Below are 22,888 nucleotides of genomic sequence, written 5' to 3' on the forward strand. Positions count from 1 at the left end.
TTTGGCAGATAAATAAGAAAACAAAAATAAACAGACTATATTACAAAGCTTTCATTTTCACAATCTACTGTATAAGGCCAAATAAAACCATGTTTCTTTGCACTAATGAAAGCACATCTCTAATATACCCTTAATGACAGACAATATAAACACTACCGACGTTGCCTCAGATGCCTGGTCAGCAGCCGCGGCCCCGGCTCCGCCGTCCCCACGCCGCGCTCCCGCACGCCACAGCGCGTGTTCAGCGGCTGGTTTGGCTTTACGGCCGGCGCGCTCAGGGCCGCGGCAAAACCTGAGGCTGGGCCCAGGGATAAAAGACCATTTGCAGTGCTGTAAACTGGGGTCTCAGTGACACAGGGACAAAGGAAAGGGGTATAAAGCACGTTAATCTGTCTGGCCCCGGCGCTGCCATAAAGCCAAAGCAAGTCCTGCGCTGCGAAGAAACACGGAGTTGGCTCCGTGTGTGCAGGGACCGAGCGGGACCCGATCGGTGGGGCCAGGCTTCTCCTCAACAACAGTTCAGTTAGACTGGAACCCAGTCTGGGTCTGTGTTTAAACACGGAGAGACGAGAACCGATCTAAATACCAGTTCCTACCGGTACCGGCCCGTAGGAGGCGGAACCGCGCGTTGCCACGGCCGCTGACAGACAACAGGCTCATGCACAAACAAACGCCACCGAACCAAAAGGCCCGTTCTCAAACCCAAAAAGAGAAGTTGCCATTAAGAACCACGATGCATCACACTGCCAAGGGTTTGCCTCATGCATACAAATGGTAGCGCCGACTGGCAGTTGCTAATTATAATACTACACCGTCACACAGAACAATTAGCTGTTCAGACCAAGTAGCACAAATGTAGAAAATAATACTTTTTTCTTTTTTTTCTTCTTTTTTTCTTTTTTTCCAACAGAGCAAATGAACACAGATTGTTTCTTCAGCAAAATAGGAAACTGTAAACTTTGGGCTCATTCTGCAACTTTTCCCCAATCCTTACTAAACAAAAGTCCCGACGGGAAGAAAGACTGACGTACATCTTTAAGCGCACCTTTTCCATCTATTACAAAAGCACAACCTAAAACGTATAAAGCTTTTTATTTCTTTTAAATCACAGTTACCAAAAAGAAACAGTGAATAATTTATTACATACGCTATAATAACATTACTCTAAACAACTATTCTCTATGAGGTATATCTGAGAAAATTCGGTAAGGGATTGCACGGTCTGCGTTGCCAACATGCCCAGTTTTATATTAAAGCTTTGGAACCAGGGAGAAAGGGAAGAAGGAGAGAGGGGAGGAAGAGCAGATGAGGAGGAGGAGGGGGAGAGCCTTTGGTATATCAGGAGTTCTGTGCCTTGCAGGGCTGCGTTGCAAAGCACCACAGTACAAAACGCCACCGGTACGGCCCGGCGGCCCGGGTGAGGCTGAGGTATTCACAGGAAGAAGTAATAAAAAGCACAGAGAGGTCTAGACTGGCAAAGTCGCTGCTTTGGTTCAAGCAAGGCACTCGTCCCGTGGCGGTGTCGCAGATGGGGGCCGCGGGACCCTGCCAGCGGGGGACACGGCTCCCCCGCGGGGACACGCCGTCTCCTCCACGCCCAGAAGGCATCCTGAGAATTATTATAGCTTTTTAGTGAAGGAATATATATATCTAGGTATAAAAAGCACACTTGTCAAGTCCCTATCTTTTCCAATACAGACTTAAACCCAAGGAGAAATACAAACGAAAAGGCAGCACAGAACCGCAGCGGAGCGTTTGCGTGGAGCTGCTGGTGCCGCTGTTCCCAGGGACCGGCCCGTCCCAGGCTGGGCTCACCTGCCCGAAGCGGCGTTAAATGCCGGGGTTGCAGGCTTTATAAAGCAGCTTCTTGGCTCAGCCCCAAGTGCGCACCTGAAACCTGAACCGGGCTTTTCTTTCCCTGTCTCACAGCCGCCCGCAGCCGCGCTGCGTGTTCTGCCGCGGGACTAAAGAAGAGCTGAGCTCAGCGTGGGCCAGTCCTGGGAAGGCGCAGGAGGGGCAGCAGGGGTGCCCAGGGGTTCGGGAGGATAAACAGGATAACAGGGGCTAAAGGACACAAACGCTACAGGGCACCACTAGTTCTCCAGGAAAACAACCAACTTTTGAGTCATCACTAAGGAGCATGACACTGACGGAGCCCAACGTCGCTGTTTCATCACCAACTTGAGAAAAACAAATAACTGATTTTTGAACGAAAACTGCCATTGCAAACACCACCGAAATGCTGGGGAAGCGGATGGGGGCCCGAGCGGCCCCCGCTCGACACAAACGCTCCATCGGGTCTGTGTGGGGAGGGACGCGAGAGGGGATACAGAATGTCACCGGGACTGGCAGAGGGGACAGGGCGTGAATGTCACCGGGACGGGCAGAGGGGACACAGAATGTCACCGGGACGGGCAGAGGGGACACAGGGTGAATGTCACCGGGACGGGCAGAGGGGACACAGGGTAAATGTCACCGGGACTGGCAGAGGGGACACAGAATGTCACCGGGACTGGCAGAGGGGACAAGGGGTGAATGTCACCGGGACTGGCAGAGGGGACACAGGTGAATGTCACCGGGACTGGCGGCTCCACGGTGGGTGTCTCGGGGTCTGTCTGGGGACAGGACGGGACAGGAAACGAGCACAAGCAAGATGCAGACCGCACAGAGAAAGAACTCTTTGGTATCTTTGGTATCATCGAGACGATTAAAATCAGCAATGGGAAGGTCAGTGAGGTAGCCTCTTTGGTTCTCACTAGAAATACAAAGGTTTTTTCTTTTTTTTTCCTTTTTTCCCTTTTTTTACACACAGTCCATTCTCGGAAGCAGCTCGTGTCCTGGAAGGGTTTCTCTCTTTTTGCTTCGTACACATTACTTTTTCCCAGCTTAACTTTCCAGAAGCCACGAAGTTCAGGCAAAGTACCCCAGCGTCTCTTTCCCTGTTGTTCCTGAGCGCAGTTTTGGGTTGAACACTCATTGCTTGTCCGCAAAGTTCACTCCGTTGTTCCGACAGAAAATCAGCTTCAGTGCTTTAAAGGTCATTCTAAATAAAACTAAAAACTATACAAGAGCATCCTTGGATTACCATCAATAAGTTAAATAAATAAGTTATATTATAACGGCTTCACGTGCCGTAATAAAGGTACGCCTATCTGATCAGATGGGAAGAGATTAACTTAAATAATTTAAACTTTGCTATTTAAACAATTAAAATTAATTCAAATAAGAAATTCAAACTAGACTCCAGTTTGATGTAACTCGTTATCATTCTCCCGTCCGTAAGAGAACCTGGCTGCCCTGTGAAGCAATACTCATTTCAAGGGTACGGACTAACACAGGCTTCACATCTCTGATGTGCTACAACAGTAAAACGGATAAATAAGCAAAATTAATTCCAAATTAATTCATAAATTATTGAATTAAATAGTTACAAACAACTAACACTGGAGCCTGATCCTTCAGTCTGTACTCAGGCAGAACTCCCATTGAATTTGAAAGCTAAAATGAAACTCAGTGGGATTTAGACTAAGCAGATTTCAGGACCTGCTCTAGGACTAAATTAAATAAATGACATCATTGATAGATAATATGTTGGGTTAAAACCCACAGGTGTCTGGAAAACGAAAATAAAACCACTTTAAGCTTTGCCTTTTAGAAAGTTTAAACCACAAAAATCCCCTTAATAAGTATAAAGGAGGCCGAATATAAAGTTTGCCCATGTCTGAACTAGGTATGTGCAGTGACAAGCGGAGCCCCTGCTGGTGCCCGAGCGGCTCGTGTGGTGGGGGGCGCCGGCCCCTCCTCCGCGCTCGCTGGTTCGGCCCTTTCCGCGTCTTTGGGCTCCGCTGCAGGCCGGAGGTCCAGAGCAGAGCTTTTCCAGCGCAGAGCGCCCGCTCTGCTCCCGCGGGGGCTGATCGGTGCCCCGGGCGCCTCGAGAGCTGAGCCATCCCGCTGTGCCCGGGGTGCTGACTCCAGGCACACGCTGCAGGAGATGCTGGGAGACTGTCGGTACATAGTCTTTGGTAGCAGAGTAAATAAAAGGAACGGGGTACGTTACACGGCTCTATAGATTCATAAATATATGGTATATAAATGATATAAACGTAACACATCTGAGTTTTTTAGTATGGGCAGAATACAGCATGTATTCTGCTCATACCCGTACATACAAATACATCTACGCACAGTTTATGCTACGGACACTGCTCTGCCGAGAGCTGCTACACAGAACCCGACGAGCTGACGAACGGGGAAGACACGACACGGGGCCATGAGAGGCAGGGATAAAAAATGCAGCGGTGTTTTCAGATGGAAAAGCCTTTCTGAAACACAGGTGCTGGCGCGCACCAGCCCCGCGCTGAGCGCTTTCTGGCAGCTTTGGTCCAGGTCTGACCAGGGGCTTGCTTTGGAGCATTTTGGGATCGCACAGCCCTGCCTGGAGGTGTCTGCTGCCCAGAGCAGGTGTGTGCTGTCAGCCCCGCTGCCAGGAGCCCCAGTTTGCTTTTCCAAAACCCTCCCTGTCCCAAGCAGACAAGGCTTTTCGATGTTCTTTGAGTGTAAGCATTGGAAAACGACTGAAGCAATTTCACAAAGCAGTTAAAAAGAAGCCCTCAGTTAAAGGTCGAGATGGAAGCAGAATGCTTCCACCACGCTCCAGCTCTGAAGGTAAATTTGGACCTGGGTCTACGTGTCACGACTTGGATCCTCGTGACTTGGATGGTCACGACTTGGATGAACCAACACAACGTGTCTAGTACGTCAAAGCGACCCCCGTGCAGTACGGAGCCGTGCCGCTGTGCTCGGGTGGGTCTGAGCGCGGTGACCGGGTGTCGGCGCGCACAGTGACGCAGGTCGGTACACACGCTGCAAGTTTTATCCCTGGGGAACAGAAGGAAGGGTGCAGGTCACTCAACCCATTTCACATACAGAATGACGGGCGTTCAAAGCTCTAGACATACGAGAGACCGACTCTACCTGACACAACAAGTCATAGGCAGCCGACAGGTTTTCCCTGCGCGGCTCTGGAGAGGGACACGTACCAGCGGAGTATCCCAGCATCTCGCGCTTGGAGCCCATGCAGCTCTCGGAGAGATCCCGTGTGAGGCAGGAAGAGGAAAAACATCAGTGGACCCACCCTCGTGGTTGCGCAAAGAAACAGAAGTGGTTACCTGCACACAGATAATGGCGCTACACACACTTAGTCGTGCAAGAGGAGAGAATGAACCGGCACAATGAGAATCCTCATCTTTGGTATTGTAGCTGTTGAGGTTTTGGTTGCTCTGTTCCTTGTTCTTTTGAAAAAACTGCATAGGCACAAATTAAAGACAATCTTCAACGTTAAGATGACTGAGTTGTCAAATGAAGCAGCAATCGTCCTGGCTTTGCTTTGTTCTCCTTCTTTCCAACCCTTTCTTTGAGGTCTGCTTCCTAAACTGTCCGAGACGTCTGTCAAAACACAGTGTGTTACTCGTTTGCTTCCTGACGCGCTTCCTTGGTTTGGTTTTCATTATTTATTTAGTTTCATTTCATTTTTAAATGGAACAGTTTGTTGCAGAAGAAGTAGGTGCAGAAATCGTTTCTTTGGTTTAGATTAAGCAGTACATATAAAAAGTCTCAAGTGTCTCTAGAGCCGCGGCGGCGCTCGGCTCGCTGCCGGGACGCGCGGAGCAGCCGCGGCCGCGCCGGTGGCACCGACGGGCGACACGTCGCGCGGCCGCGGAGGGGAGCGCGGGGCTCGTGAGGCCGCCCATCGCCAAACCCGCACCGGCGACCAACAGAGAATGGCAAGTTATAAACATCTTTGGCTTGCAGAAATCCTGTCTCTTTGGTGTGCTGAGCTCCCGCCAGCTGGGGCAACGGGGGCTGAAGGAACTGAGGGATGCCATAGGGCTGCATGGCGGACTGAAGTCACCTGCGGCACATCTGAAATGGTCAGTAGCATCTGTAGGGCTTGTTTCTGGGTTTTTTCCTGCTTGAAAGTACCATAAAATACCAAAAAAAAAACAAAAACAAAAATGCACCAAACAAGTTTCAGTAATAAGGACATTGCTGAGAAGAAACTGCATACCTGGTAACTAAAACGGCCACGTTAATGACCTAAAAAAATCTTCCCAAACGTTGTGTTTGCTCCACGTACTGTGGCAGTTAAACTGGCCTCCTGAGTGCGCGCCTGCACCGGGTGCAGACACAGAGCTTGTGGCAAACTGCAGCTGTGCTTGGGCTGGCGTGTCGCGGGCGTCCCTGCCCAGCGCCGCCAGGCCGACCCCACCGACTGCTGCGGCTGCTGCCCTTGTGCTTGGTACTCTGAGCTCCGGCGAACCGAAGGCTTCTGACCCCAGGTCAAACTGTACTCGCTGACTAAAGTAATCAAACTGAATAAAAAAGAAATAAACTTGGCCTTTTTCTTTTGCTTGTAACACTTAACAAAACCATGCCTGAGTTTTCAATGTGGGTTCTTGGGTTCTTTAGCGTCTACGTGTCAGACTTTGTGCTCCGTTCTCGCGTGGCCGTGCAGCGGCCGCCCCGCCGGCCGGGCTCTTTGGGTCAGGAAAAACTTGCCTCACCAACGACTCCCGACGTTTCAGACCTGTCCTGAGCATAGTATTGTATAGAAAGAGGTTAATTTTCCACTTGCGCCTGCTGAGAGTGCCCGGGAGCCGTGCGGGTGTCCCCTGTCACAGCTGGGCTGGGCTTGCTGTCCAGGAGGATTGTGCTTTAAGTCACCGGTGCAGGGACCCGCCACGCAGCTGCTCTCTCCGCTGCGCCGTGCCGTGCCACGCTGTGCCACACCGCGCTGTGCCACGCTGCACCACGCCGTGCAGAGCCACACTGTACTGTGCCACACTGCATGGTGCCGTGCAGTGCCACACCGCGCTGTGCCACACTGCACCACGCCGTGCAGTGCCACACCGTGCTGTGCCACGCTGCACCACGCCGTGCAGAGCCACACTGTACTGTGCCACACTGCATGGTGCCGTGCAGTGCCACACCGCGCTGTGCCACGCTGCGTGGTGCCGTGCAGTGCCACACTGTGCTGTGCCACACCGCGCTGTGCCACACTGCATGGTGCCGTGCAGTGCCACACCGCGCTGTGCCACGCTGCGTGGTGCCGTGCAGTGCCACACTGTGCTGTGCCACACTGCATGGTGCCGTGCAGTGCCACACCGCGCTGTGCCACGCTGCGTGGTGCCGTGCAGTGCCACACCGTGCTGTGCCACGCTGCGTGGTGCCGTGCAGTGCCACACCGCGCTGTGCCACACCGCATGGTGCCGTGCCGTGCCACACCGCGCTGTGCCACGCCGCACCACGCCGTGCTGGCCGCCCCATCAGGCTTTGGTGCAGGTGCTGGGGGCCGAGGAGGAGCCCCCGGAGCTCAGGTCGTCCTGCCACTTCTCCAGGCTGCGCCGGCGGGCGTTCATGAAGAAGTTGCTGACGGTGGTGAGCTCCAGGCCCAGCTGCTGGGAGATGGTGATCTGCATTTCCTTGGAGGGACGCTTGTTCTCCTTGAAGATGGCGAAAAGTGTTCTGCGCTGGAGGTCCGTGAAAACCAGGCGCGATTTCTTCTGCGAGTTGTTCCGCTCTTTGTTCGGCTCTTGCTCTTTGCGTTTGCAGGCTGGGGAAGGGAAGGGAGAGAGAGAAAGCGAGTGTCAGGATGCGTGTGCTGCCCACAGACCCCGCAGAGCCCACCGGACACCAGCTGTGACCCTCCCACAGCACTGCGGAGCAGCACCGAGGAGCAGCACCGAGGAGCAAACGCCGAGCAGCCCGCACGCGGGAGCAGAGGGCTCTCAAAAGAATCTCACCGGTGTTTGACCTCGCATCCCAAACACCTTTGCACTTTCAGAAATTACTCTGGCCGGGCACTGAGCTCCAAGCACTCCGAGCGCTCCTCCCCAGCCCTCAAATCCACTTGTTGCTGCTGGGCAGTGTAGGACACTGAGATTTTCCACACTTCTATAAAGTGCCCGTCTGAGAAATGCTTCACTTGTCTGTCACGGCAGCATTAGGATTAAAAATGCAGCTTATCTGATGTCAGACTACAGGGCAGAAAGCAAAGCGCATCCCTTTTTCCCCCTGCAGTAGCTAAGACAAAGACTAATTCTTCATGTGCTGCAGCATACAACAACTCCAGATTGCTGTTTTTCACCAGAACTCCACCCCAGGTAACGGACGGGACAGCCGAGCACGGCGGGAACACAACTGGAAACTGCTGTTCACGCACTTCGAATAAACCTTCTACCCACGTTATTCGGGGACAGACAGCCTTTCTTTGGTGCCCCTCCAGCCATGGCACGGCAAGGCGCAAAGCCGACCAAGACATCGACAACCCTGGCCCCTATATACTTGAATTTACCAGCATTTGGGTTGACAGCAAGCATTTTGCAGCTGCTTCCAGGAGGAAAAAATACTCTAAAATACCCTGGATTGCAAATCTCTTTTAAGACAGGTGAATGCCTTTCATCTGAGGTGAAATCTCCCCTTCCTCCTCGGATCCTCCTTATTGCCCTAAAGCCTGACCCTGTGCTTTCCCAGGTCAGGCTGAGCCAGACCAGGCTCGCTCCAGCCCATGGGCCACGAGGGTTTGGGAGGGACAGGCTCAGACACACGGACAAACAGACACACGACCAGAACCGCCCGTCAGAGCTCAGGCCGGGCGGGCAGCAGCGCCGGCCATCGCTGCGCCAAGCCGTGCTAATGGATCCTAAAAATAATCAGCATTAATAGCTGAGCTGTATTTATTAGCACAGAGAGAACATCAAGTGCTGAAACCAATACCGCTACCGTAGCACACCCAGATTTAAAAATAGCCTGATAAGGCTGTCTACACAGGGCAGAAAGATAAAAAAATCCATATGTTGACATGGCTGGGTAATGTGCTGGGACAAAATAAGTAGAGCGAATTGATAAGTGGAGAGCTTTTTAAGCAGCCCTATTAAATAATTCTGCAGGTCTAGAATGGGAAATGAGAACCTGGCGAAAGAAAGCACAACTCAGACTGTGGAAATGTGTGTAATTAACCCATGGGCAGGACCGCACGCGTGTCAGGGGTGTGTGCTGGGACAGCATCGCCCCAACGGCATCGCCAGGACAGCATCGCCCCGACGGCATCCCCCCCCCAGCATCGCCCCGATGGCATCGCCAGGACAGCATCGCCAGGACAGCATTGCCCTGACGGCATCCCCCTCCCAGCATCGCCCCGACGGCATCCCCCCCCTAGCATCGCCCCGACGGCATCGCCAGGACAGCATCGCCCCGACGGCATCGCCCTGATGGCATCACCCGGTGTTTCTGTGGGAAATACCTTGGTGGAGCGGCTGATCCCGAGCCCCCTGGGTCCCCTCTCCCTGCGGGTCAGGAGCAGGGCTGGGCTGGGACTGCGTTTGGGACGTGACACCGTGCCGGGAACGCAGGCGACCGGACCCACACTGGGGATGGGACAAGTGGCCGCGCTGCAGCTTCTAATTGGTTCTGGGACACCGCGAAGGTTCTAGTGTTTCCTAACATCACTAATTTATGTGCAGAGATATGCTGCGTTTTACAGTTATTGGTATCTTATAATAAATAATGCAAAGGTATGTGCTTTTCAATGCATTCAGTAAATACTTTCCTTGAACTGTTAGGTTTGCTCTTGAAAAGGCACCACGGAGGCAAATGTTGTTCCTTGACATGCATTTATCAGAAGAGAAAAATGGAGCGAGCACTCTAATAAAATAAAGTTCTTACCCAGGAAACCTACCTACCAAAAGAGAAACGCTTTAACCGTGCGGGGAGGGGAAGTGGCCATCTTGATTCTAAGAACAATTTGATTTATTAACTGCCGTTAATGCTGAACACATCCTATGGAATAAAACGGACAACCAGCAAGAATTGACAGCCATGACTGTGGAAAAAAATACAGTCTTCCCTTCTACTCCACACTAAAGACACTTCACGTAGAAACAATGCAGAAAGAGCTCAGAAACAGGTTCGGTGCTGCCTCAGCCCATGGTGAAGACACCGCATCCATTCCGCACGCCGGGCTCAGCGCACACTGCGGGGCGATGGGCGCCGGGACACGTCCGGCCCGCTTTCCTTGTCAACTTCACACGCTCCGCAGCTCAGCCAATTTTATTTTTGTCGCCAGGTATCATTAAATTGAATATTCCTACTAATAGTTAATTTGCCTTTTTTTCTGGGGGAAAAAAGCAGCGATGGAGCATCTTGCAGCTTCTCAGGTTCTCTAACAGATAGGCACCGGCTTTGTGATGCTTTTACTCTGGTGGTAAAAGTGCCTCTGGACCTATGAAACAAACCGCGGGATTCAAGAAGGAGCCAAGCACAGAACAATATTCCCTTAATCCAGCAGTGAATAATGTCCCTCTGTCATTCGCCAGGATAAGCCGTGAATATTGATCTCTCGAATGTGGTTTCGTGCGGGTGTAGTACAAAGTCAACCAAACCCAGTTATCTGTCTGATGGAACTAAAAAATGTTCGTCAATTTGATTTCTGAGAGAACTCAATGCGAAGGAAATTTAATTATGCTAGTAATACTGAACACAATGAAATGACCATCAAAACGTTTTCCAAAGGTTTAAAATGTTTCTCTTTCGCTGTGATTCACTTAAAGCAACTCCTTGTATATCTGTGTTACTACATTCTCTTAAAAACAAGGCCTTAAAAATCAATTTGATTACCTCTCTGAATTAAGTATGCACAAATGAAAGCAACCGAGATCAATACAAATTAGGTTAAGTACTCCGCTGTGTACAAAATCATTATGTAACAAGAAACAATTTGAATGAAGATGCAAATAACCACATTGTCGGGTGCGCAGCCACCGCGCCGTCACCTGCCGGTGCCCCTGCTGCCGGCACACAGAACGCCCGGTTTCCCGGATCCTCTGGCCGCGTCCATCTCGACACCGGAGCGTGCCTGTGCTTGAGAAGCGCAGCACAGGCTCAGTGCTGCTCTCCCATCTACCGGCGCAGGTCCTGTCCCAAACCAGCCCAGGCCCCTGTCCCCAGACCAGCCCTCCCGCAGCAGCGAGACGCTCACGGCACCGCGATTCCTGTCTGCAGACACAGGGGTTCCTGCAACGCTCCAGGAAACAAGCACAACCTCCTGCTTCCCGCAGGATGGCTTTTCACGGCACTCAACCCGCTGTCTCTCTCAGGGCTGTCACGGAGGGAACGCCTCCCTCTCTCTAGGTCCTGCATCCTCCAGCGGTTTGAGAAGAAAAGACGGATGGGTCTGGGGACTCGGTTCTTTTCTGTTTCTTCCTGGCACGTAGCCTGTCTCAGGCTATTTGTGTCAAACCCCTTATAAATCTGCCGGGTGGCTGAAATGGGGCTGTAAATTCTGCGGGGCAGGGGCTGCGCCTCCCGGGCAGCGCTGCGACACCCAGCTCCGCACAGGACCACCAACAGCGGCCTCTGAGTACCGCTGCAATATACTTCCATCATTAACACAAAATAATAAATAATGGATGGGAAAGGGCCAATTTATTGCACTCCAGGGCGAGAAGGCGCGGGGGGCTGGTGAGCGGGGGGCCGTTTCCCTGCGAGCTCAGCGTGCGCCGGAGCAGCTCCACAGGGCAGCCCCGACACCCACATCCAGCTCTGCACAAACACGCTTTTCCGCAGCTGCAAAAGGAACAGACCCCATTTCCCACAGATGTCTGTGCCGGCATTGATCGGGAGGCCAGCAGCTCTCCTTCCAACAGCTGGGGTGTACGAGCCGTCCCTCCCGCGGGACCCCATCCCTCCCAGCCTTGCTGCGGTGCCCAAACGCACCAGTGCTGCTTCGGAGTGCCAGCTGCTTTTGGAAACTTGGGCTGACAGGAACGGTAGAAGCAGCAGCGTCTAAAGTCCATCACCCGGCTGTGACGAGCGGTGTCACCCCGGCAGCACAGCCCCCGCGGCAGCAGAGCGCTCGGACCTCTGCCCAGCCCCAGCAAAACGCCGCATCCTTCACATGGCACTTCCAACACCCGGGAGATCGATGCCTCCTCTCCTTCTGAAGATTCTCCCTTTCGAATCTCCAGATAGTTTCCAGCTGAATTACAACACTTGTGGGTAACCGGGATTTATGTTCCGCTGGTCGGAGCATGCAGCTGGCACCAGAGCCCCGCACCATGTGCTCTGCCAATGGCAGCAGCAAGCGACGCGCCAGCACGTCCCCTGGCACAGCCGGGACCTCCGTGGGCACACAGGGCAGAGAGGACGGGGATTTAAAGCTGGAGTAGGTGAACAAGCACTGAGCAGGAGTCTGAGATCTCAGAGTGGATTAGAATGTGAAATATCTCGCCTTGTTTCCTGCTGATGGCACCCAGCGGCTCCCCCGCGCCTGTGTCGCACTGACACCCCCATGCTGACAACCAGAGCCGGGAGCGAGTCCCACAGGTCCTGCTGCAGGGACAGCGTGGATCCACAGTGTCCCTGCCGTGTGCCCCCAGAGCCAGCGTGCTTTCAGAAGTTCTGACTCTCGGGAGAACGCAGGAAACAATTATTTCCTGTTAATGGCTGTTGCTGATGGGGTGGAATTCTGAAGAACGGGGGAGGACAGGAGCAAAGCCCTGATGACTTATCTGGCTCCAGCGCCAGGGCTGCGCGGCCATGCCCTGCTGGACACCTCTGCTGAGGCACACGGGCAGGGGACACCAAAACGCTGCCTCTTGGCAGGGTCTGGGCATGACGCAGGAGAAAACCGGCACAAAAGGTGCCAGAAAGGCAGAGGAAAAGCTTTGGGAACTTCTTCCCTATCCGTGCGAGGCTCTGACGCCGGTCGCGAGCAGCAGGAGCCGGAGGAAGGGTGCTCGTGTCCCCGCGCTGTCCTCACCGGTGCGGGCACGATGCGCACCCGGACGGGAAACGGAGAAGAAGGTGCGTGGCAGCTCTGCAGGAAGACTTGCTCGTGCTCTTCCTCCGCCTCCCTCGGCTGCGCGCTACTTGCCAAAGCTTAATGCCTCGGCGCAGGCCCCTGGTCTTAAATGCCCATTATGACAAGATGAGATCTGCTGGAAAATCACCACTCCTCATAAATACGTTTCCTGCTTACTTAGAGATATTTTGGTCCCAGAGACAATTTGCGTTTTGGGAAACTGCCAGCCTCTATCGCTTGTCTAATAATTCCTTTGTGCAGCATTTACCCGTGGTCTGAGTCCCTTTTCTTTTTCCACAACGGAGTAGTTTGATTTTATAGCTCAAAAACCCCAAACAACCCCAAAACACTCCCATTTCTTTTTTGATTGCATTTCTATCTGCCATCAGTGAGTTGTCTTGTTGATCTTATCACTGAACCCATTTGAGATTAGTCTATTTTGTATGATTTCTGTGTACAAAAATCCTCTATAAATCAGAGAGCCTTTTATGCAAAAGTCTGCAAGATTGATGTAGCTGGATACAAAATCTTTTACCTTGGAAAAAAGAGATGTATTACCTGTCCCATTGGACATAATGCTTTCTCTGCATATTCATCTTCAAAGTATGACGGGGCTTTTTCTAGAGAAGACCAGAGACAAGACAGCAGTCTTAAATACAAACAGATTGCTATCAGAAGAAAAGGAGTCGTTTTTTCTGCTATGTCCAGCAGGGATAAGATGAGAAGCAAAGGATTTAAAAGACAAAAAGGGAGATTAAGGCTAGTCATTAAGGATTTTTTGTACCTGTAAGGCCTGGAAGAGATTGCCTAGGTAGCCTGAGGAGCCCCCATCACTGCTGCTTCCTGCACAAGGGGCAGCATGCCGGACAGTGATGCCCGAGCCCTGTTCAGCCCCACTTTGCAGAGCCCGTCCCCTCTGACGGTGGCTCAGGGAGCTGCTCTGTGCCCAGCACACCTGGTGGGTTAGTGGTGAGACGCTCGTCATCTCCCACGAACCGCTAACTGGAAGGGATGAAACAGGCACCCGCGACTGCTGGGCTGCGGGAACGTCCAGGGCAGGACTCTGAACAGCGCAGGGGAGGAGCGCTGAGCTGAGCAACCGGCGCCTCGCGCACAACAGAGCGGCACAAAGTTTGAGCCCAAATGCCTCTAGAAAGACAGAGGGGAGAAACAGCATCAGTACGGGAAGACAATCCTTTCGGCAAAAATGTTCTCTCCTTTATGAATTCCTCACCACGAATAAATTCTGTCAGTTTTCAAATGCAGAGGAATATGTGAGTTTGGGTATTCCAGTTCAAGTGGTGATGGCCAAGAGGAAAAAGGGATGCTGGAAAAACTCTAATCAAGAAACAGCAAAGACAGATTGGAAAAGCTCAGAGTGAGCACCACAGGCTGATAGACCAATTGTTTCTTAAAAACAGTAGAGGGGAAAAGAAAAAAGACAGAAATGCATTTAATGACAAATGTGGTCAGGTTTATCTTTATCAACCAATCAGAAAACTGATAAAAACTGGTTGCTTAACAAAAATGGTATTCAAATTTCTGCAGGGCAGAAACGTCTTCAGAAATAATGTGGAACAAAAAGATAGGGCAGGATATTATTTCAGAAAGTTGGTATGTAAGAAATATAATTTATCACCCAGCACCACAATTTACCGCATGGATTGTTCAAACATAACCACTAATCTATATCTGAAGAGAGCACTAATATTTCAAGCCACTAAGCACCTTTCAAAGAATCTTAATGTACCTGTATATTTAGTTCAACACTAAGAAATAGTTTTATATATAGATAACGCACTTGATACAGATGTTATTAAGCCTTAATTTTCAGCTGTAGCTACAGACAACAAAGCTGTCTCAAAATGCAGAGACAGAAACATTAGGAACGGCACAAAGAGGCAGAGGACAGACAGACAACAACAGTCCAGCTGCACACAGCTGCGGCCGGGTCAGTGCAGCAGTGGGACGGGGACCCCCCGCTCCTCTGCCATGGACCCCCGGGTGGGGACAGCCCGCAGCAGGGCCTGCCCCACTGCTGTCCCCCTGCTATCTCCCTGCTGCACCGTGCCCCTCTGCTGTCCCCCTGCTGTCCCCATGCCGCCCCGTGCCCCTCTGCTGTCCCCCTGCTGTCCCCATACTGCCCCGTGCCCCCCTGCCCTCGTCCTCGTGTGCCCGCCCCCCCGCTCTCCCCGCCCTCCCGCTGCCGCTGTCCGTGGTGCTGCCGGTGCCGCCGCTCCCGGCCGTTCCCGCGGCCCCGGCACGGGGGTTCGCCCGGGCCCCGCTCCCGCCAGGCCCCGCTCGGCGGGGACACAACCCCGGCGGGTACACAACTGTGGGCACAGAGCAGCGGGGCCGGCCCTGCCGCCCCCCCCGCAACCTGCTTCCATCTAAGGGACAGAAACGCGGCGAGGTGAGCGCGACTGCTTCGCACAAATGAATCATCGATAAGTGTTTCGGTACAAAAAAAAAGTTTAATCATCAATAACGTGATTCAGCAACGGGGAAACGCCAACAGCGGTGGGAGCGTTCTGCTGATCGGCCCAAAACCCGGGGAAGGCACCGGCAGGGTACGGGCTGGCCCGGCCGTGCCCTGTCCCCTGTTCCCCTGTCCTGCTCACTGACCCTGGCGCGACTGTCACCGCGGCTGCGGCGGTTCGGCGGGTTCCACGGGACGGGGACAGCGAGGGCTCGGCTCTGCCCCGCTCGGGACAGCGGGACCACCACCGCACACCGGCACCTCGGACCCGCCCGAGCCCGCTGGCCTGCGGGGCGACACGGCACGGAGCTCCTTCAGCGGCCTTCTCCCGTGTTCACCCACCGGGGAAGCGCTGATAACGCCCCGAGGTCCCGCGCTCTGCAGCAACCCGGCCGGGCTCCGAGCTCGGCCTGAGCCGCAGCTGGACCTGCCCGCTGCCCGCACCGCCCGGCGAACGGGGACTCAGCCGGGACAGCGGGGCTCGCACACTCAGGGACCGCCAGCAGGGCCGCAGCCGGCCGCGGCCTCACCCGGACGCCAGGCAAACCCGACGTTTTACCCTGGGAGCCCCAAAGCACGCACCGAACTGCTCGTTCGCACCAGGAGCCGCCCGCAGCTCTGCCCGCAGCTGCCTCCCTGCCCGCTCAGAAACGGCCGAGCACCGCCCAACGCTTAGGGGGCTTTTAAAGAACCCTAAGAAGAGATAATAAGCACAGAAAATAGAATAGAATTATATATCTTCTATAATATTAAGAAATACTAAGCACACCCCACTGCCGCAGCTCCCACGGGGAGAGGGGGGATTCCCCTCAAAGGACAGCCCATTTTCGGCCGTTTGATTAAAAACCCAAACAAACAAACCCCAAACAAAACACAGGAGCACGGGGCAAAAGGCTAGTGTTTTTCAGAAATCTCAAATACTTGCAGTTTGTTCCCCTTGCTCAGAGGGATTTAAGCAGGAGAGTAAAGAGGAGGCAGGAAGCACAGAGGCAATGAGGCTGCATATTCACACGTGGTAATCATAATAACAAAAATCGATTTCCCAAAGGGAATGGTAATTTGCAAAGGTCTTTCCCACTCCAGCTTCCGCTCCACAGGAAACCCATGCCCACTTTGCCACCGAGCTCTCTCCAAACTTTACTCCTGGATGCAAAAGCATTCAGGGGGAACTGGGAAAGTGGAGATCTAGAATTATATATGCATATATACGTGTACGGCAGAAATTCAGAAATTGCATTTACACACCCAGGAAGCGGTCACCCAGCAGATGCGTAGATGCGATTTCTGACTTTCTGCCCTATATGCAGGGCTCCGTGGGGAACCCCCCACTCAGGACTGGTGCTGGGAAGGAAAAGCACCAGCAGCATTACTGGAAATGAGCCGGCTCAGGTTCCAGATCAATGAAAACTGGGTCCACACGTTTATGCTCCTGTTGCCAGCATTAATGCTCTTTTAATCTTCTAAACATTATCTGCATCGATTTCCCTCTAGATACACGTTTGTTTGAGAAGGCGACATCACCGTATGCTCCAGCAAAACAGAAAAAACCCACAACCTTTCCGTTCCTCTGATGCTCCTATTGCAGACAAACCTCGGGACCTTCATTTGGTTGATAATATTGGACAGCCAGGAGGCGCTGGGAAGGATGAGAGGAGTTTGCAGTGGCTGTTAGAGCCCCCCTGTCCCCCTGGCCACCCCTCCGCGTGTGCCAGCAGCGTGGGCCTTCGGGAGATCCCACCGGTACCTGCCCCTGATAATCAGCAATGGGCGGGGATCAACCCGCCCGGGCTAAAATCAACCGAAATAAAAGAACGACGGACTCGCCAGAACCACCATCCCCGGGTTTCTAAACTGCGCTCGTGGACATGTCTCTGTCACAGCAGAGCCAAGCCGGACATGGGCACACAGCACCGCGGTCTGTCCGTCTGCCCACGCGTGTCTGGCCGTGTCACATCCCGCCCATTTACCACGGATCCATATCCCCCAGATGAGCGGTTTCCACGAAGGGCAAGAGGGACACATGACAGCGTATGTTCCGCAGCAGGCGCTGCCCCGAGCCCCGCGGTGTCGTGGGACCGGGCCGAGCAGGGGGCTCTGCCCCCGGGCAGCCGCAGCAGGGCCGGCGGCTGCGGGTGCGCGTCCGCCCGGCACGGGAAGGGGTTTCGCCGGGTCTCTCCCCGCTCAATGCGGGGCGGGCGCTGCCGGGGGTCGCTGCCCCCCCGCCCCGAACCCGCAGAACAATGGGGGCTGCGGCGCCCCACGACCGCGCCAGGGGGCGCCCGCGCGCCCTCCGCGGGACAATGCGGCCGATCCGCGGGGCTGCGCGCCCCCCGAGCCGCTCCGCGCCCCCCGAGCCCGCTCCGCCAGCGCCGGGGACGCGGTCCCCCAGCCCGGGAGCGCTCAGGCTCTCCCGGGGCGCTGGGGTCTTTGGGAGAGGCGCGAGGGATGCTCGCTGAGAGCGCGCAGAGGTGCGGGAGGCGCGTAGCGGTGCGGGAGGCGCGCAGGACGCCCTCCAGCATCCGGCCGGGGACAGCTGCCCCGGCCCCGCCGCCCGGCAGCGGCCGCGAGGGTCTCCAGGCCGGCGCCCGCAGCAGGGAGCGCTCCTCCGCCAGCCCGGAGCCCCCCGAGTCCCGCCGGCTCCGGGCCGGGCTGCGCAGGTGCCGGCGCTGGGGGAGGCGGGGGACAGGCGGGCCCCGAGCCCTTGGCCCCTTGGCCCCGCGTCCGGCAGCTGAGAGCGGCCGAGGCGGAGCGGGCAGGCCCCACGCCGGGACGGTTCCTCCGGGGCAGCGCTCAGCTCCCGGAGGGTCGCGCTCCGCTCCCCGCCAGCCTCTCGCGGGGCGCCGGCCCGCACCTACCTGCCAGCCGCAGGGCCGACATCCTCTGGAACTCCGGCTCCTGCAGCCACTTCCACATCCTCCGGAAGGTCTCCCGGCCAGACTTGAGTTTACTCCAAGGCTTAGGGTTGCGCAGCAAGTCCGAGAGGGTCCCCTGAGAGCGACACAGCACCCGCTGGGCGAAGATGGCCTGCGGGATGCTGTAGCGCTTCAGCTCCGCCGTGATCCTTTGTGCCACTTCTTTGGTGTTGATCTCCTCCAGCTGCCCCGAGCTGCTCACCTGCGAGCCGGAGGAGGAGGAGGGCGGCCGCTCCCGGCCGGCGGGCAGGGCGGGCCCGTGAGGCGGCGGGTGGCCCGGGTGCGCGGGGTGGTGCATGCCGTTCAGATGGGGCATCATGGCGGGGGGCGTCCCCAGCCCCCGGGACAGGTGCTGCTCCCCCCGGGCCAGCATGGCCGCGTGGGCGTCGAAGTTGGGGCTCAGCATCTTGTCGTGGCCGGGCGGCCCGTAGCCGTGGAGGCCCTGCTGGGCGTTGTGGAGGGGGCCCAGCCCGTTGCCCAGCGGCGAGAGGCTCTGCCCCATGCCCGGCATCTCCTTGTAGGGCCCGTAGAGGTTGTTGACGGCAGGCAGCCCGCGCTCGTCCCGCATGAGGGCGAAGCTGCCGCTGACGTTGCCCGAGAGGCGCTGGTGGTGGTGGTGGGCGTGCGGGTGGGCGTGCGGGTGGTGGAACTTGTCGGAGACGGTGGAGATGGGCGGCAGGGGCTGGAGTGGCGTCAGGGTGGTGTAGGTGCTGCTCATGCCCATGCCGGGCGGCGAGGACTCGCAGGGCATGCTCATGGCGTGGTGCAGCGGGATGGAGAGCTCGGGCCGGTACTCGGCGGCGCCGTCCAGCAGCGAGGCCATGCTGGACACCATGGCCGGCCGGGCGGCGGCGGGGGCCAGCTCCTGGTGCGGCGGGGGCACCCGGAGCGGCCCGGCGCCGCGCCCGCCGTGGTGGGGGCTGGGGCTGCCCATCAGCTCCGGCTCATGGCCCGCCGCCCCGTGCAGGCTGCCCAGCGGCTCCATCGCCATCTCGGGGTTCATGGCGCAGGCACCCGGCTCCCCGGCGAGGCATCGACGGCCGCCGCGGCGGCTCCTCAGTCACTCATGGGGGCGGCGGCCGCGCCGGGGCAGCGCCCCGGGCCGCCCGCTCCGCCGGCCCCGCGGGCAGCGGGCAGCGGCGGCTCAGCCGGGCCCGCGCCGGCCCCGCGCCATGTCCTCCGCTCGCCGCCGCCGCCGCCGTCTGCGGGCGGCCGGAGCTGTCCAGGGCGCCCCGCCTGGCCGCGCCCGCGGGGCCGGGCCTGCGCCACTGACAGGCGGCGCGGCCGCGCGGGCCCCGGCGCGGGGCGGGCCCGCCAATGGCGGCGCGGCGGCGGGCGGGGAGGGGCGGCGCGGACGGGCCCTTAAAGACGCCGCGGCGCTTTGTAGCGTGTGCGGGGTGGCGGGAGCCGGGGCCGCATGGAGCCCTCACGCACCCCGTCCCGCAGCGCCGTGCCGGGGCTCCGCGGCACTGACAACGCGGCGGCGGCTCGGCCCCGGCCCGCAGCCCCGCGGTCCTCCCAGCCCTTTGCGCTCCTCGCGTCCCCGCAGGTGCCGCATTCCAGCCCCCGCAGCGCCCTCACAGCCCGTTCACACCCCAATCACACCCCCGTTCCCCCGGATGGGGCCGCGCCGAGTCCCGGCAGGTGCCGGTGTCGGTGCCGCCGCCTGGCTGCCCGCGGTGCGGCTCAACGGGCCGGCGGCGCAGCTGCCGCCTTTGTGCGGGGGCGGCGACGGGGCCAGGAGCCGTGACCCATTTCTCCCGCTCGGCTGCCGGAGGGCGAGCGGGGGGCCCGGCCACACAGCCCTCCGCCCGCGGGGAGCCCGGAGCGCGGGGCTCGGCCCCAGGCGGCAGCGGGGACACCGCGCCCGGCGGAGCAGCGTGAGGGGTGCGGGCAGAGCCCCCCGCCCGGCCCCGCAGCCTCCTCACTGACGGCACCCGCGCTCTCTGCCTCCCCGTTTGCTGTTTTAAACCAAGGTGCAGTGTTGATCTGCGCTATTAGTTGCATTAAAGAAAGTACGGCTTAGTAACAATGTATCATGAACATACAGTAGTAATCGAGCTGGTACTGTCACAAAATAAGTCTGTGTCCCCGTGTCAGTCTGCTTCCACACAACTGTGAGATTCCCTTCACTAATGCACACACACACACACACAGACACACGCCTCTCCCCTTTCTGTGGATCAGTGGGCTCCCCGGTCCCCCAAGCACTGCAGGGAAGGGGCAGCCGCTGCACAGCTCCGCTGCGGGAGGCCGAGCAGCACAAACCGCCATCAACACAGCCAGCGGGCTAGAACCATTCTCCGTTTGCCCTTGCCAAAACCATCTGGCGTGCGATTGCAGGACCATCGATCCGGAGCTGGGAGCTGCCATCCCCGTGCCGACCCCGCGCGCTGCTGGCAGCCAGCCTGGCTCAGCGCTGTGCCCGCCTCACGGCTCCGAGCGCTCGTCCCCGGGGTACCCTGCTGTGCACGGGGAGCCCCCGCTGTCCTGCCCTGGGGGTGCGCTGGAAGGGGCAGTTGCAGTGGGGAACAGCCTGCAGGGTCCTGGAGGTGCCTTGAGTGCGGCCACGGCCTTGGCACATGGTGCGGTGTGCGGGGGCTGCAGGGACAGACAGGGAGGGAGGGGAGCAGGCAGGGCACCAACAGGCAGGTGGGCAGCCAAGCAGGCAGCTGTGCAGGCAGGTAGGCGTGGGCGACCCAAAGGGACCCATGCAGACAAGATCCCCCAGCAGGAGCCCTCCTGCACCAGCCAGACCCTGTGCCATCCGCACAGCCCACTGCTGGGCCCCTGTGCTGGCCAGGCTGGCCCCTGCCCTCCAGGCTGGGCTGTGCCAGCTGTGCCACGCTGTACCGGGCCATGCCGGGCCATGCAGCTGCTCCCAGCCGAGCGGTTCCCTCCGCTTTCTCCACCCCCCACCTCCACTTTAATCAGGAATGCAGAGACTTGCGTTTAATGTCACTCTTATCTCGGGCGCCGATAACCATCTCTGCGTTCGTAAAGGTCCCACCCCCACTGTGTCTTTCCAGTAATGAAATGGGGAAAAATGGGGGGTAACACACATGTCACCTTTTTGATAGGATCAGCGAGAGTTCAGCCTGGCTTGGACATTGTGGAGTAAAACTCTGGAAAGGGCCAAGGGGGAGTGGGGTGCAGGGGCTGTGGGGGCTGTAGGGAGCAGGGTGCAGGGGCTGCGGGAAGTGGGGTGCAGGGGCAGTGGGGAGTGAGGTGCCGGGGCAGTGGGGGCTGTAGGGAGCAGGGTGTAGGGGCTGCGGGAAGTGGGGTGCAGGGGCTGTGGGGAGCGGGGTGCAGGGCCGCTGGGGGCTGTGGGGGAGCAGGGTGGGCAGGCAACGTGCCGAGAGGACAGGCAGGGATGGGTGCTGGGCATCCCTCTGCTTCGGGACACGCAGAAATTCTGTGGGCCTGGGAAAGAAACGCAGCTGGTGAGTCCTTTCCAAAAATGGCTGTGTTTTATATTCTTCCAAGGTAAGACACCATGGGTTACCGGGCTTCTCCCAGGGCACCCAAGTCTCTTTACAGACAGATTGTGTATGACAGCATCCAGTTTCCCTACAGATTTCCACATGGATCCCAAAGACTACTGCTCCGTTTCTCTCCACGCTGCCATCCCCGTGTGCCTCTGGGGCTCACGGTGTTTTCTAAGCTGCTTTTCAGCACTAACCAAGTGGGTACAGAATGACGCTCCCCCCGGCCCAGCCACCCCTGCCGTTGTCAGCCTGTGGTGGAAAAGAAGAAAGGAAGGAAGAAGAAAAAGAAAGTCCTGGCGTGAGGTGCCTTTGTTCAGGGCAAGTTATGCGTGAAAGCTTTTCGTCCTTCCCAAAGGAAGGCAAAGTTGGAGCTGGTTTGGGGAGCAGAGAGGCGGTGCAGCCCGCCGGAGGCAGAGGTGCTGCGGTGCGCAGACCCCACGGGAGCCAGGTGCTGCGGATGTGTGTGCAGCCTTCCCTCTTTTCCCTGTCTGTTTCCTTTCTCCTTTCCCTTTGCCCAGAAGAGCCGAGGCTGGAAGGTGGCCCTGGGGACCAGGCGCTCCATCCTGGGCTCAAACCGTGCCACACAAGCGTGAGCTGGCAGCGGGACGTGCCGCTTCAGGTACTTCACTCTGTCCCCTCCCGCCACTCCTGGGAACCATGGGGACTCTCTTACAGAGTGGGAACCGATATCTAGAAATTAGGATTATCATACTTTGAATTTTAGCTCCGTTGGATTGCAAAGATCTTCTAACACATTTCATAACTTAAATGAAATACAACTTTTGAACAAAAAACGAACTGCACTGTTTTACTTGATTGCATATTGATCCCTCTTTCTTTCCAAAAGCCAGCTGCTTCCCGCTGTCTCTGCAGGCACTCAGCCCCCCTTTTCCTCACTGGGTGGTGCTTGGCTGTCCTGGGGTGAGACAGGGTTCCCGGCTGGGTGGTGGCAGCGCGGTGTCCCCAGGGCAGGGAGCGGAGCGGGGGCTGCGGGCTGGCGCGGGGTGCGGGCGGAAGGGGCACTGCCGGGGCTGCACCCCTCATTGCCACCCATTATGCTCTCTCCAAGTTAACAAAGATAAGAAATTGATTTCTTTTTTTCTGACAAAATTATATTTTCAAAATCCAGGGGATGAGGCCTGACTTTGAC

General features: G+C 56.8%; 1 protein-coding gene across 2 annotated transcripts; it reads right to left on the reverse strand.

The window, feature by feature from the left end:
• Positions 1-7,218: 7,218 nt before the first annotated feature.
• LOC102098526 (one cut domain family member 2) lies at positions 7,219-19,459 on the reverse strand. 2 transcript variants are annotated; one of them, XM_065046731.1, is made up of 2 exons: positions 18,194-19,457; positions 7,219-7,612 (listed from the first exon to the last, which is right to left on the reverse strand). In XM_065046731.1, exons 1-2 carry the CDS (start codon positions 19,251-19,253, stop codon positions 7,326-7,328), a joined length of 1,347 nt encoding a protein of 448 aa, XP_064902803.1. In that variant the 5' UTR covers positions 19,254-19,457; the 3' UTR covers positions 7,219-7,325. The 2 variants fall into 2 exon arrangements, with proteins under 2 accessions (XP_064902803.1, XP_064902804.1); XM_065046732.1 differs by lacking the exon at positions 7,219-7,612 and adding an exon at positions 15,246-16,974 and having other exon boundaries at positions 18,194-19,459.
• Positions 19,460-22,888: the final 3,429 nt, after the last annotated feature.

This window comes from Columba livia, chromosome Z, assembly GCF_036013475.1.
Source record: "Columba livia isolate bColLiv1 breed racing homer chromosome Z, bColLiv1.pat.W.v2, whole genome shotgun sequence".
Lineage (NCBI taxonomy): Eukaryota > Metazoa > Chordata > Aves > Columbiformes > Columbidae > Columba > Columba livia.

What these genes read in the sequence shown, in the direction of transcription:
- LOC102098526 (XM_065046731.1), bottom strand. Translation starts at nt 19,253, where the DNA reads ATGAACCCCGAGATGGCGATGGAGCCGCTGGGCAGCCTGCACGGGGCG. An exon ending in GTCGGCCCTGCGGCTGGCAG is followed by an intron (nt 7,613 to 18,193) that starts GTAGGTGCGGGC and finishes TCCCTTCCCCAG; the next exon opens with CCTGCAAACGCAAAGAGCAA.